Source organism: Bufo gargarizans, chromosome 2 (assembly GCF_014858855.1).
Source record: "Bufo gargarizans isolate SCDJY-AF-19 chromosome 2, ASM1485885v1, whole genome shotgun sequence".
Lineage (NCBI taxonomy): Eukaryota > Metazoa > Chordata > Amphibia > Anura > Bufonidae > Bufo > Bufo gargarizans.
In genome coordinates this window covers 310,503,371-310,519,456 of record NC_058081.1, presented here as the reverse complement: position 1 = coordinate 310,519,456, position 16,086 = coordinate 310,503,371, and the positions used below count along the sequence as shown (strand labels likewise).

Below are 16,086 nucleotides of genomic sequence, written 5' to 3'. Positions count from 1 at the left end.
TGTGGCTTCAGTTCCTTGCTTGGTCCTCCTGTGTTCACATGCTTCTAAGACTGCTGCTGCTTCTGGTTCCTGATCCTGGCTTCGTCTGACTACCCTGCTGGTTCCTGATCCAGGCTTCGTCTGACTACCCTGCTGGTTCCTGATCCAGGCTTCGTCTGACTACCCTGCTGGTTCCTGACCTCTGGCTTCGCAAGACCCTGCTTCGGTTTAGCCATCCGTTTGGACTTTTGCCTTACAGCTTGATTTTCAATAAAGCCTTCTTATTTCCACTTATCTCTTGTTGTACGTCTGGTTCATGGTTCCATGACATTAGGACCAAGCCATGAATTCTGACGGTACAGGGCCATCCTCGCTACCTACGCTGGTTGCCAGACTTGATCAGCAGGATCACCTGTTGGGTCGGTTCGCTGTGGCGTTGCAAACCCTGCTTGAACGCACGGCTCATTTAGCTTCCGTTGCAGATGGGTCGGTTGTCGCTCCTGGGCCCGCTCCTACTGCCGCTCCGGTTGTTGCGCCAGAGTCTACCCCGACACCTGTTGCTGCGCCTGCGGTGTTTCGGGGTATGACCGGTTCTGCCCCCCTTCCACAGCGCTTTGGGGGAGAGCCAACTCAGTGCCGAGGTTTCCTTAACCAGGTGGGCATTTATTTCGAGTTGCTGCCACATGCCTTTCCTACTGAGAGATCAAAGGTGGGCTTCTTGATCTCGCTGCTCTCGGACAAGGCCTTGGCCTGGGCCAGCCCTTTATGGGAGAACAACAATCCGGTGGTTGCCGAGTTTTCCGGTTTTGTTGCTTCTCTTCGGAAGGTATTCGATGTGCCGGCTCGTGCTGCCTCTGCTGCGAAGCTCCTTATGTCCATCAGACAGGGTTCACGATCCGTAGCTGAATACGCCATTGAGTTTCGTACCCTGGCAGCAGAGGTGGGCTGGAATAATGAGGCTCTGGTCGCTGCTTTCTCTCATGGTCTCTCGGATGCCTTGAAGGATGAGGTTGCAGCTAAGGACCTACCAGTGGAGCTCGAGTCTCTTATTTCTTTCCTGATTTTGATTGACACCAGACTCAGGGAGAGACCTTCCTTTAAGGAGAGCCTGCGGAGGTCTTCTAACAGATTGGCGCCTACGTTTGCTGTCCCACCCGTGCCTCCCTCTCCTCCTGGGGATGACTTGTCTGGGGGTGAACCCATGCAGCTGGGGTTTGCTCGTCTGTCCGAGGGGGAGAGGGCACTCCGGAGACGCGAGGGCCGATGCATGTACTGTAGTCTCGGTGGGCATTTTCGGTTGGCATGCCCGAACCGTCCGGGAAACGCTCGCACCTGAGATCCTGTCGGGGGCAGATCTTGGGTGGAGTCTCCTCGTCCCCGGTTTCCCGTGTTGACAAACCACTGATTACTGTTGTCCTCTCCTGGGTCGGGGGCTCGGTGACGACCCAGGCGTTGGTGGACTCTGGTGCTGGTGGTTTGTTCATTGATAGTGTGTTCGCTGCCGCCAATTCCATTCCTCTGCAGCCTCGAGGTTCCCCACTGGCTCTTGAGGCGATAGACGGCAGACCCCTTCTGCCGCCACACGTGACTCATGAGACCCTTCCAGTGGGGATGGCCATTGGTGCCGTTCACAGAGAGTCGGTCTGTTTCCAGGTTATTTCGTCTCCACACTACTCGGTGGTCTTGGGGTACCCCTGGCTCCAGAAGCATAATCCGACTTTCGATTGGAGATCGGCCGAGATCCTCTCGTGGTCCACCGCAGTGTGGGGCTAGTTGCATCCATGGGTCTGTCAAGTTGCTGTGTACTTCCTCGGACTCTCTGTTGCCTCCTGAATACGAGGAGTACCGGGATGTATTCGATAAGGTGCGTGCGGTTGCCCTACCTCCGCACCGCCCATACGATTGTGCCATAGAGTTACAATCTGGTGCCGTTCCTCCTCGTGGCAAAGTCTATCCACTGTCGGTAGCGGAGAATGAGGCCATGGAGGAGTACGTGAGGGAGGCGCTTTCACGCGGACACATTCGCAAATCCTCGTCCCCGGCAGGGGCTGGATTTTTCTTTGTGAAAAAGAAGGGCGGTGAGTTGAGGCCTTGCATCGATTACAGGGGTCTCAATCGCATCACGATCAAGAACGCTTACCCGATACCCTTGATTTCCGAGCTGTTCGATCGCCTCAAAGGGGCCACGGTCTTTACCAAACTCGACCTGAGGGCGGCATATAACCTGGTAAGGATCAAGGCGGGCGATGAGTGGAAGACCGCGTTTAACACCAGGACCGGTCATTATGAATCCTTGGTTATGCCCTTTGGGTTGTGCAATGCGCCTGCAGTCTTCCAGGAATTCATCAACGATGTTTTCCGTGACCTGTTGCAGCAGTGTGTGGTGGTCTATTTGGATGACATCTTGGTATATTCTGAATCCATGGAGGCCCACATTCTGGATGTCAGACGAGTGTTGCAACGGTTACGAGAGAACAAGCTGTTCGGTAAGCTTGAGAAATGCGAATTTCACCGATCCCAGGTAACCTTCTTAGGTTACATCATTTCCGCTGAGGGGTTCTCTATGGATCCTGAGAAGGTTTCGGCTGTCTTACAGTGGCCCCAGCCCAGTGGTCTTCGTGCCCTGCAGCGCTTTTTGGGCCTCGCCAATTATTATCGGAAGTTCATCAGGGACTTTTCCAGGCTAGCCAAGCCTCTCACGGATCTGACCAGGAAGGGCAGTAATCCCCAGGTCTGGCCGCTCGAGGCCATCCGAGCTTTTGAGGCTCTAAAGTCCGCCTTTGTGTCGGCTCCGATTCTGTCGCATCCCAACCCTGGGTTGCCCTTTGTCCTCGAGGTGGACGCGTCTGAGACGGGAGTAGGCGCCCTTCTGTCTCAGCGTAGAACACCAGAGGGTCCCCTGCTTCCTTGTGGGTTTTACTCCCGGAAACTGTCTTCCGCGGAGTGCAACTATCAGATTGGTGACAGGGAGTTATTGGCCATCGTGCAGGCCCTTAAAGAATGGAGGCACTTGCTCGAGGGCTCGGTGGTTCCGGTTCTCATCCTGACGGACCACAAGAATCTGACCTACCTCTCTGAGGCCAAGAGATTGACACCACGTCAGGCCAGATGGGCTCTGTTCTTGTCACGTTTTAATTACGTGGTCTCCTACCTACCCGGTTCCAAGAACATCAGAGCGGATACCTTATCACGGCAGTACTCCGAGCTGTCCGGGGAGGAGTCGATTCCGACTTCGGTCATACCTCCGAATCAGATCCTGGCCGCCATTCGCACCAGCCTGACCTCTCCCCTGGGTGAGCAGATTTTGGCGGCTCAATCTGGTGCTCCCTCTGGGAGACCCAACGGCAGATGTTTTGTGCCTGAGGAGTTGCGCACTCGGTTGTTGCGAACCTACCATAACTCCAAGGCCGCGGGGCATCCTGGAAAGAATCAGCTGTCCTGGGCTGTTTCACGTCTGTTCTGGTGGCCTTCTCTACGTTCCGACATCGCCGCATATGTAGCGGCATGCTCCGTTTGTGCCCAGAGTAAGTCCCCTCGGCACCGTCCGTTGGGCCTTTTGCAACCCATAGCCACCGGGGAGCGTCCATGGTCACACCTGGGGATGGATTTCATTGTGGACCTCCCTGCATCCCGAGGCCATACGGTCATTCTCATGATTGTGGATCGGTTTTCCAAAATGTGCCACTGTGTTCCTCTCAAGAAGTTACCCTCTGCACAAGAGTTGGCCACGATTTTTGCCAGGGAGGTCTTCCGGTTGCACGGTTTGCCCAAGGAGATTGTGTCGGATCAGGGGGAGTCAGTTTGTGTCCAGGTTCTGACGCTCTTTTTGCTCCCAGTTGGGGATTCATCTCTCTTTCTCCTCGGCCTACCACCCTCAGTCCAATGGGGCCGCAGAACGATCCAATCAGGCCTTGGAGCAATTCCTTCGTTGCTATGTCTCCGATCACCAAGACAATTGGGTTGACCTCCTGCCTTGGGCTGAGTTTGCCAGGAACACGGCGGTGAACTCTTCCTCTGGGACGTCTCCCTTCATGGCCAATTATGGGTTCCAACCTGCCGTGTTACCGGAGGTATTCTCTCCCCAGGATATTCCGGCTGTGGAGGATCACCTTTCCGTCCTACGTGCTTCGTGGGTACAGATCCAGAGGTCCCTTGAGGTCTCTGCACAGCGCCAGAGACTCCAGGCTGATCGCAGACGAGCGCCCGCTCCTTCCTACCAGGTCGGAGACCGCGTATGGTTGTCCACCCGCAACCTCAACCTTCGAGTGCCCACTCCCAAGCTGGCGCCTCGCTTTGTTGGTCCCTTCCGAGTGCTTCGCAGGGTAAACCCGGTAGCCTATGCCCTTGCGCTTCCTCCTGGCATGCGGATCTCCAACGTGTTTCATGTCTCCCTGTTGAAGCCACTGGTGTGTAATCGTTTCACTTCCTCGGTTCCTCGGCCTCGTCCGGTCCAAGTGGGCAATCGTGAGGAGTATGAGGTGAGCAATATCCTGGACTCACGCCTGGTCCGCGGTCGGGTGCAGTTTTTGGTCCATTGGCGTGGTTATGGTCCAGAGGAGCGTTCCTGGGTTCCCTCCGCAGATGTCCATGCTCCTGCCTTGCTCCGAGCCTTCCACGCACGCTTCCCTCAGAAACCGTTCTTTACTCCGCGGAGGAGGGGTCCTTGAGGGGGAGGTACTGTCATGGTCTTACCTTCTTGCTGTTCTCCTTCGTTTGACATGTGCTGGCGGCCATCTTGGTTTCTGGGTTTCTTGTAGCCTCCCACCCTGCGGCTTCTCCTTCCCACTGGGAGGAGCTGGATGCCTAGCTCATATATATAGGAGGTCTGTGGCTTCAGTTCCTTGCTTGGTCCTCCTGTGTTCACATGCTTCTAAGACTGCTGCTGCTTCTGGTTCCTGATCCTGGCTTCGTCTGACTACCCTGCTGGTTCCTGATCCAGGCTTCGTCTGACTACCCTGCTGGTTCCTGATCCAGGCTTCGTCTGACTACCCTTCTGGTTCCTGACCTCTGGCTTCGCAAGACCCTGCTTCGGTTTAGCCATCCGTTTGGACTTTTGCCTTACAGCTTGATTTTCAATAAAGCCTTCTTATTTCCACTTATCTCTTGTTGTACGTCTGGTTCATGGTTCCATGACAGGTATGCTCTCCATTCAGAATGCATTAGGATAAAACTGATCAGTTTTTTTCCGGTATTAAGCCCCTAGGACGGAACTCAATACCGGAAAACTTTGACGCAAGTGTGAAAGTACCCTAAAGATGTTTAGTGATCAGAGACAGGCACACACAGCAAACAGCTGATTTTTCTAGCCAGGCAGTCACTGCAGGGGAAATGTAGTGTTAGCCGGCAGTCATTCAGATGATTGACCGTCCCTTGAAATACAAGGACAATCCGAGTCCAGAAAAAGGGGAGCCATTCTCAGAGTGGTTCTCTTTTCTAGCTCACAGACAGGGGTCCTAAGAGGCCATGAAACAACCCTTTTAAGGCTGGGGATACACGGTGACTAAAATTCATGGTTGCAATTATTCCCCACACAGTTAGAAACTTAAGAGTAGTGGTTGGTGCACAATGTTTGTCATAATCTATTACTGTACACTAACGTTAGTTTCATATTTTTTTCTATGCTTTTTCAAAATGTTTAACGTGTAGAAAAACATATTCCAGCAGGAATTCACTCAGAATGGCAATGTATTATTAAGCATAGGGCAGGAATATATTGAAGTACCATAATGTACTAAAGTGGGATACCCCTATGAACTGTTGAATTACTTTGTGAGGCATACTAGTGTGCAAAAAGTAAAAGCAAATCTGAATCTGTGAAATGACTTGAAAGCATAGAAGAATCAGGATTATCCCAAACCTCTGTTATGTGTAAAACCAACTGTGTCAAACAACTGGTTTAATTTTGTGCTAAACCTAAGGGTGTTATCCTGGTAGTCTCCTGGTATTCACCCTTTGACCCCTATACAGGGATCTGGACTTCGCTGCAAGGGAGCCAGCAGGCCACTACCTCTTGGAATAGTCCCAGTGTGGTTGACAGATATTGCAGAGAACCCCTTTAATAACACCTAAGACTTAATTAACTGTTCATCTACTGGTTTAAAATCCTTTTCTGTTTCTTATGAGGTATCTTTATTTCCTGCATTCCTTGTCAATATAATGTGTTTATTGTAGATCTTCAGCCCTACTCTGCAGCACCCCAGTTACCGCTAAAACATTATTCTTAACAAGGTTTTTGTTTTATTATTAGAGTTCAACACGTGAATATTATAAAATTGGTTGGATGTATCACTATGGAAGGATTTACATGTTTGGTCTACCCAAATATGACCAATGGATCGCTCTTTCGCAGACTACATTGTGCTGTGAGTTCTATGTATTTAATAATTATTACTTACTAATATATATATATATATATATATATATATATACAGTACAGACCAAAAGTTGGGACACACCTTCTCATTCAAAGAGTTTTCTTTATTTTCATGACTATGAAAATTGTAGATTAACACATGTGGAATTATATACATAACAAAAAAGTGTGAAACAACTGAAAATATGTCATATTCTAGGTTCTTCAAAGTACCCACCTTTTGCTTTGATTACTGCTTTGCACACTCTTGGCATTCTCTTGATGAGCTTCAAGAGGTAGTCACCTGAAATGGTTTTCCCTTCACAGGTGTGCCCTGTCAGGTTTAATAAGTGAGATTTCTTGCCTTATAAATGGGGTTGGGACCATCAGTTGTGTTGTGAAGAAGTCAGGTGGATACACAGCTGATAGTCCTACTGAATAGACTGTTAGAATTTGTATTATGGCAAGAAAAAAGCAGCTAAGTAAAGAAAAACGAGTGGCCATCATTACTTTAAGAAATGAAGGTCAGTCAGTCCGAAAAATTGGAAAAACTTTGAAAGTGTCCCCAAGTGCAGTCACAAAAACCATCAAGCGCTACAAAGAAACTGGCTCTCATGCAGACCGCCCCAGGAAAGGAAGACCAAGAGTCACCTCTGCTGCGGAGGATAAGTTCATCCGAGTCACCAGCCTCAGAAATCGCAGGTTAACAGCAGCTCAGATTAGAGACCAGGTAAATGCCACACAGAGTTCTAGCAGCAGACACATCTCTAGAACAACTGTTAAGAGGAGACTGTGTGAATCAGGCCTTCATGGTAGAATATCTGCTAGGAAACCACTGCTAAGGACAGGCAACAAGCAGAAGAGACTTGTTTGGGCTAAAGAACACAAGGAATGGACATTAGACCAGTGGAAATCTGTGCTTTGGTCTGATGAGTCCAAATTTGAGATCTTTGGTTCCAACCACCGTGTCTTTGTGCAACGCAGAAAAGGTGAACAGATGGACTCTACATGCCTGGTTACCACCGTGAAGCATGGAGGAGGAGGTGTGATGGTGTGAGGGTGCTTTGCTGGTGACACTGTTGGGGATTTATTCAAAATTGAAGGCATACTGAACCAGCATGGCTACCACAGCATCTTGCAGCGGCATGCTATTCCATCTAGTTTGCGTTTAGTTGGACCATCATTTATTTTTCAACAGGACAATGACCCCAAACACACCTCCAGGCTGTGTAAGGGCTATTTGACCATGAAGAAGAGTGATGGGGTGCTGTGCCAGATTACCTGGCCTCCACAGTCACCGGATCTGAACCCAGAACCGAGATGGTTTGGGGTGAGCTGGACCGCAGAGTGCTAAGTGCTAAGCATCTCTGGGGACTCCTTCAAGACTGTTGTAAGACCATTTCAGGTGACTTTTTTGTTATGTATATAATTCCACATGTGTTAATTCATAGTTTTGATGCCTTCCGTGTGAATCTACAATTTTCATAGTCATGAAAATAAAGAAAACTCTTTGAATGAGAAGGTATGTCCAAACTTTGAATGAGAAGGTGTGTCCAAACTTTTGGTCTGTACTATATATATATATATCACAGTGCTGCCCATAATTATTCATACCCTTGGCACATTTTGACTTAGTTACTTATACATTCAACTAGCAAGTAATGTTTTGATGGGAAATGACATAGGTGTCTCCCAAAAGATAATAAGACGATGTACAAGAGGCATTATTGTGGAAAAAAAAACATTTCTCAGCTTTTATTTACATTTGAGCAAAAAGTGTCCAGTCCAAAATTATTCATACCCTTCTCAATAATCAATAGAAAAGCCTTTATTGGCTATTACATCAAATGCTTCCTATAATTGCAGACCAGCTTTTTGCATGTCTCCACTAGGTATTTTTGCCCATTCATCTTTAGCAATGAGCTCCAAATCTTTCAGGTTGGAGGGTCTTCTTGCCATCACCCTGATCTTTAGCTCCCTCCACAGATTCTCAATTGGATTCAAGTCTGGACTCCGGCTGGGCCACTCCAAAACGTTAATGTTGTTGTCTGCTAACCATTTCTTCACCACTTTTGCTGTGTGTTTTGGGTCATTGTCATGCTGAAATGTCCACTGGTGCCCAAGGCCAAGTTTCTCTGCAGACTGCCTAATGTTGTCGTTGAGAATCCTCATGTATTGGTCTTTTTTCATGGTGCCGTTTACTGTGATTAGGTTCCCTGGTCCATTGGCTGAAAAACACCCCCAAAGCATTAGGTTCCCACCACCATGTTTGACAGTGGGGGTGGTGTTCTTTGGGTTGAAGGCTTCTCCTTTTTTACAACAAATGAAGGAAACATCATTGTGACCAAACAATTCAATTCATCTGACCATAACACAAAAGGCCAAGCGAGCTTTTGTGTGCCTTATCTGGAGAAGTGGCGTCCTCCTTGGTCTGCATCAGTGGAACCCAGCAGTGTGCAGTGTCCGTTGTATTGTCTGCCCTGAGACATTGCCACCAGCAGAGCCCAGATTCACCAGGATGGCCTTGGTGGTGATCCCTGGATTCTTTTTCACCTCTCTAACTATCCTCCTGGCTAGCACAGGTGTCACTTTTGGCTTCCGACCACGTCCTCTGAGATTTTCCACAGTGCGGAACATCTTGTACTTTTTAATAATACTTTGCACTGTAGCCACTGGAACTTGAAAACATTTAGAAATGGCCTTGTAGCCCTTTCCTGACATGTGAGCAGCCACAATGCGCAGCCGCAGGTCCTCACTGAGCTCCTTTGTCTTAGCCATGACTGTCCACAAACCAACTGCAGAGAGCTGCTGTCTTTCACCTGTTGAGTTGATTAAAACAGCTGTTCCCAATTAATCAGGGTAATTCGGATGCTTTAGAACAGCTTGGACTATTTGGAATGGTATAGAACTTTTGACATATATACATACAGGTGAAACTCGAAAAATTAAAATATTGTGCAAAGTTCATTTATTTCAGTAATGCAACTTAAAAGGTGAGATAGACTCATTACATGTAAAGCAAGATATTTCAAGCCTTTATTTGGTATAATTTGGATGATTATGGCTTACAGCTTATGAAAACCCCAAAGTCTCAATTTTGAGGTACCCTTTGCTCAGGAGATATGGATTAATTAACTGACTAGCGTGTGACACTTTGAGCCTAGAATATTGAACCTTTTCACAAAATTTTAATTTTAAGCTGCATTAATGCAACTCCTTTTAATTTGCATTACTAAAATAAATGGACTTTTGCACAATATTCAAATTTTTCGAGTTTCACCTGTATATACACATTTAGGAAAAAATTTATGTGTGTATGTATATAATATATATATATATATATATGTTGCAAAAATCCACTGCACTCCTTAAAAGTGAAAAATGTGCTATTTATTCATACGTTACGTCATACAGCAACGTTAGGGTTCTCTCTCAGAACCTTTCTCAAGCCAAGTTGGCTTGAGAAAGGTTCTGAGAGAGAACCGAAACACTGCTGTATTACATGTGTGAATAAATAGCACATTTTTCACCTTTAAGGAGTGCCATGGATTTTTGCGACTTGTCTACTACCCAGAATCGAGGGGTTACCGCTGGCACCCACTTTACAGTTGGCAAAGGAGTGCTGCCCTACTTTTTATATATATATATATATATATATATATATATAATGTCACAACGCTATTCTATGCATAGACCATCTATTTTTAAAGCATGAATGATCCCTTTCAATAATAGGTTTTTGCCATTAGATATTGCGTCTAACTACTATGCTATTTATTTTTTTATAGAACAGCACTACTCCATTGCCTTGGCAACTATTGTACAATATTCTGCTTGATGTAGCACATGCCATTTACTATCTGCATACAATGAACCCTTCTCCAGTTACATGTGGGAACATAACCAGGTAATCCAAAATATATGATTTCTTAAAAATATCACGTCATCACATCTGTCTGAATATAGATGTTGCACAGAGCTGTTGTAGGCTCTATTCCTGCTTCATGTGCCCAAATCATGACCAGGACTATGCACTTAATGGTAACTAATGTATTTATATGGCATTATTTAAAAGGGAGCCTGTCAGCTGGTTTAGATCATAGAAACGGCCTACAGCATCTTTTTCATATGCTTATGGTGCTCCAGAAGTGAATCTTGATCCTATTTGCAACCTGCAAATCTGCAGAAAATCCACTTTTAGTCTTTTTCCCGTTGTATGCAAATTAGCGGTTTGAAGTCAAGGAGGCCAGCACTTTCCTCCTTGAAGTCAAGCTTTCCCGCACTTGGAGCACCTTGACTGACATTTTCTATCGGATCATCCTCCCTTGTTCTCATTAGATTCTCTGCAGGCTCCATGTGCTCTCACTTCCGGCGCATGCCAAGTGACTTTGGGTGCACAGCCCTTGGCTTCAAGACTTCACTGCACCGCACAGCAGGAGATCAATTCTCAGGAATGTATGGCACATGTGCAGTGAAGCCAGGAATTATACACCCAAATTCACTGGGCATGTGCCAGAAGTGAGACTGAACGGAGCCTGCAAAGCATCTCATGGGATGACTATCCCTGGCCAAGAACGTCAATCAAGATGCAGGAGGTGGGGTTGGGTTGGGTGTCAGCCCCCTCGAATCCAAACAGCTAATTTGCATATGACAGGAACACAAATAAAAGTGCATTTTTTTATACAGATTTACAAGTTACATCAAGGATTCAAGTGCCACTTATGAAAGGATATAAAAAAAAGGTGCTGTGGGCATTTTCTAACCTAAAACAGCTGACAAGTTCCCTTTGACCCCCTAACATATAATGCGGTACATGTATGGCGTTATGCTGCTGCAGTGAGCCCGCTATGATAGGGAATGGTGATCACACCGCGCCTTGTCATTTAACCCCTCGGATGCCGCAATCGGCTCCCTCTGCCTTCTGATTGGAGCCCCGCAGTAAAAATTGCAGGACTCCATTTGGTTACCATGGCAGCCTGGACATTTCTGAAGCCTTTCAGGCCTGCCATGGTAAGCTCCCTGCTGAACTATCCACAAGACACTATTAAAAGTTTAAATCCCCCCCCCCCCCCGTTTTACATATATAAATGTTATAGGGCTGAGATTCAGTCCTGTATTGATATCTAAATTAGAAACATGGTTGAGTGAGTAACTTCACACTGCAATATAGTTCCATAGTCATGACCCCACCCCTTCCTGTGCTGACATCACAGGTACAATGAATTCTGGGTAGGCAGGTGGTAATATGGTGGCAATACACCTAGACACTGGGGCATTCCTCACCCAGGCCAGCTTCCTGTGAAGTCTTAGATGGAAGATGTAGGACCACCTTGCATTCTATTGGTCCTATTACACGGGCCGACGATCTAGCTGTCACGGATGTAGTAGACCAAAAGACAACAAGAAGGAAAGGAAAAGGGTCACCACCTATAAAGGCCTAGTAAACAACAAAGGTGGGGGGAATACAAAATACAACAAACGGAACACTTAACTTCTGAGGCTGATGGATGAACAGGACTTCAACTAGAACCACACTCCAGCTCTTCCAAAAACCAAATGAAGCTATCCAGAGCAAGGAGTGATGGGTAGAGTCAGAATAAATAGGCGGAGGTGAAGGTCACATGATCCACACCTGAACAGGAGGTATGGACATACAAGCAACACACAGACAAAGTGAAACCAAAACCAAAAGAGGCTGTCAGATCACTAATATGCAGATAATATTTTAGACCTTCTAAAACCTGTCACCGGTGTGACACTAGCAGATTGGTGACAAGGAGAACGGAGCAGGGAGAGCTGTGGCTGGCCGTCCACCCCCAAGCGCTGCTCCAAGCGCTGCTCCCATACAAGTGAATGGGAGAGCACGGCCCCTGCTCCCATTCATTTCTATGTGGCAGATGGAAATTACCGAGCCAGCGCACTGCTATTTTCGGCGGCCTAATTGAAATTAATGGAGGGTGACTGCGCATGTGCCATCCACAGACCCCTTAACCCCATAATAGTGCCATCCACAGACCCCCCACCCCATAACAGTGCCATCCACAGACCCCCCCAGCCCATAACTGTGCCATCCACGGATGTTTCCCATAAACTGTCATCCACAGACCCCCCCTCCCCCGCCGCTCCAGTATACAAATATAAAATGTCTTATTCAATTAAAAGTGATTAAACAAGCCCCCTCACTCCTAATATTACCGTACATCCTAACAGCTTCTGTACAATGCAGGCAGGCAAGCCGGCTGGCCGGAGCGTCACTCACTGACGTCACTTGCCTGCGCCGCCTGCTTCATTCATAAAGTAGGCAGCGCAGGCACGTGACATCAGGGAGTGACGCTGCCGCCACCCGGCCTGCCTGCATTCTACAGAAGCGTTTAGGATGCACAGTAATATTAGGGGTGGGGGGGCATGTGTAATGACTGTAATTGTATATTTGTATTGTGCAGCACTGGAGCGGCAGGGCCAGACTACAGTGACTGCACCGCCCCGCCGCTATTGCCGGCCCCCAGCTCCTCCTCCCAGTCCCTCCCCGCTTGCTCGTACATCGCAGCCATCGATGTAAAAATGTCAGCATTCGCCCCATAAGACGCAGGGGCATTTTTCCCCCATTTTGGGGGTGGGGGGAGTGTGCCTTATGGGCGAAAAATACGGTATACAAGTTTGGTATCGCCGTAATCGTATTGAGTAGCAGAATAAGGATGTCTTGTTAGCGCATAGTACATGCCGTGATGTAAAACCCCCAAAAACCGTGGTGGAATTGTGTTTTGTTTTAAACTTTACCCCAAAAATATATATTTTTCCAATACAAGACATGGTAAATTAAATGGTGGCATTAAAAAATGTATCTTCTACAGCAAAAAATAAGACCTTATATGGCTATGTGAAAGGAAAATTAAAATAGTTATGGCTATTGGAATGTGGGGAGAAAAGATCAAAAATGCAAAAATGAAAATAGGCCCGGTCTTTAAAGGGATGCTCCGGGAATTAAGAAAATGAAAATACTTAAATATTACTTTATTATTAGTATATTCCCAAATACCTTTCATTAGCTATAATGGTTCATTTTATCTAGGGAGGGAGCAATCATTAGAAGAAATAAAACGGCCGCCGTCTTATTAGCACACACAAAACCTGCCCTATCACACAGAAGGACAAGTTACTTTACAACATTGAGGTAAAGAGCTGCCTCATCCCCCCTCTATGCTCTGCTTGTCAGAGATTATACTCCTGGATACAGTTTAATAAGATCTTCACCCGAATCTCTGTAGGAATGGAGTTCATAAGGAGACATACAGAGAAGATGGACAGGACAGACTGTGGTAATGGAGACTGCATACAAGTGCTCCTGCTCATCAGCCACATCCCCACCTCCTCTCTGTACTTCATGTCTCCTCATGAACTCCATTCCTACAGAGATTCAGCTGAAGATCATATTAAACTGTATTCAGGATCATAATACCTGACAAGTAGGAGAGGAAGATGGTGCAGCTCTTTAACTTCTGTGTGATTAGGACAGGTTTTGTGTGTACTAGTAGGATGACGGCTATTTTATTTCCCCTAATGATTGCTCCTAAGACAAAATGAGCCATTACAACTAATGAAAGGTATTTGGGAATATATTTATATTAAAGTAATATTTATAGTGTAACTGCCAAAATGGGAGACTTTAGAGCTATTTTCTAACATAAATGTATGATTTCAGTAATTTAAGTATAGTACAATAGTGGTCAGCATCACTGCCCCTACACATTACACAAATAAAAATAGAATGGCAATTACACTTTAAGTATTTACTTTTTTTTCTGAAGAACCCCTTTAAGGGATTAACAAAAGTAAACGAAATTCAAAGAGATGTGTAGCTCCATTAAATGTGGCTGAATGCATTTTGTCCCACTGAAATATATCACCTAGTGTTAATATGTGTGATTCTGAAGATTTTCAGTTGTTGAAAGCTGCAAGACTCGATTTAGACAAAATCACATCTTATCATTTGACTTGAGCAGCAGTCTGTTCATCATTGTGCGGGACAAAGCTCCATGTAGCCCTAGCTTTATAAAGACATATTGCTGTAGTAAGTCTTCGCTCAATTTTCACGTCATACTTTAAGTAGGCTTAGGTTCATTTGTTTCCTGAATGTGGACTGAAACTTATAACTGAAATTATTTTTTTCCCCCTATTTTCCAGCAAAAATATATTGCTCGATCAGCATTTTCAAGCAAAGCTCTCAGACTTTGCCATGGTCCATTTGAGATCTTACCAAATAAATCACATTTACACCATAAAGATGGATTATGCCACACTACAGTTCCTGGGATACTTGCCAGAGGAGTACATTAGGAGGGGAGAACTGTCACCAAAAACTGATGTGTACAGCTATGGAGTTGTGAGTGTGTAAAAACCACCTTTATTTTATGATGAATTTTATCACAGGCTTTTACAATGCAATTCAACTTTTCTGTGAAAAAAACACCTATTAGGAAAGATTTAGTACTGAAAATGCTCCAAATATTTGGCACATTTTTGGAGTAAAACTAAGCCAACATAAAGTTAAACTGTGGGGGGTTCAGCCCGCACAACCCTAAAGTTAAACTGGCCATACAATGATCAACCACGTCATATGAACCAGCATCATATCAGACTGAACAGACTGACTAGTGAGTCAGTTTAAAAAAAAAATATACTCCCTTGTCCTTGAGTACAATGACAAATGATCAGCCAAATGTGTCTGATTATGCCATAAACGTGCATCTTCAGCCGATTAATCCTCATTATGGACAATTGTTTGCACTAGTTTTTTAAATGACTGTTGGTGGAAATGGCTAAAATCAGCCATTCCAGTCAACTTTTATCTCATGTATAGCCAGAATTAGACTTGGCAATCTAAAAATGCTCTAGATTTATTATCCAGCATTAGCCACTGTGATAAATCTGGGGCAGTTTAGGAATATCTGGTCTTCGTTTAACTTTAGGCAGTATTAGTAAATCTTTAGCAATGTTCTTAAAGGGGTTGTCCCATGAAAAATATTCTACAGTTTTCAAACCAGCACCTGGATCTGAATGCTTCTGTAATTAAACATTTAATTAGTTAAAAGTTATTTGATGAAATGTATCTATGTAGCGCCATCTGCTGTTTGTTATTTTTCTTTGTCTGACTCACTGAGGTGGCCGCACATGCTCAGTTTCATCCTTCAACTGCCTCCTGAGCTGTGATAGGGAGAGAGCTTCAGCAGAAGGACACACTTCCTGAGCTGTGATAGGGAGAGAGCTCCAGCAGAAAAGACACACCTTCTGAGCTCAAAAACACGGGTGAACAGCACTCCTAAGTACTGATGCTGCGGGTGCTCGTCTCCAGGGGAGGTGGTAAAAAGCCCCCCCAAAAAATAACTCATGAATGTCCAAAAATAAAAAAAACGGAGACAGCACGTCCAAAAGGCGGAACTTTATTCCAGATGCAACGTTTCAGCTTAGTAATAGCTTGCCTGACGAAGGCTATCACTAAGCCGAAACGTTGCATCTGGAATAAAGTTCCACCTTTTGGATGTGCTGTCTCCATTTTTTTTATTCATTTTTTTATTATTTTTTGGGGACATTCACACCTTCTGAGCTGTGATAGGGAGAGAGCTCCAGCAGAAAAGACACACCTTCTGAGCTGTGATAGGGAGAAAGCTCTAGCAAAAAATACACGCCTCCTGAGCTGTGATAAGAAGAGACCTCCAGCAGAAAATACACACTTCCTGAGCTCTGATAGGGAGGGCTGA

At 45.9% G+C, this 16,086-nt stretch overlaps 1 protein-coding gene across 1 annotated transcript in view; it reads left to right on the top strand.

Moving 5' to 3' along the window:
- IRAK3 (interleukin 1 receptor associated kinase 3) overlaps positions 1–16,086 on the top strand; it is a 60,481-nt gene that overhangs the window by 20,383 nt on the left and 24,012 nt on the right. The window contains exons 5-7 of the mRNA XM_044280479.1: positions 6,227–6,341; positions 10,120–10,238; positions 14,513–14,711. Coding sequence (XP_044136414.1) covers positions 6,227–6,341; positions 10,120–10,238; positions 14,513–14,711 — 433 coding nt within the window. The remainder of the gene's footprint in view (positions 1–6,226; positions 6,342–10,119; positions 10,239–14,512; positions 14,712–16,086) is intronic.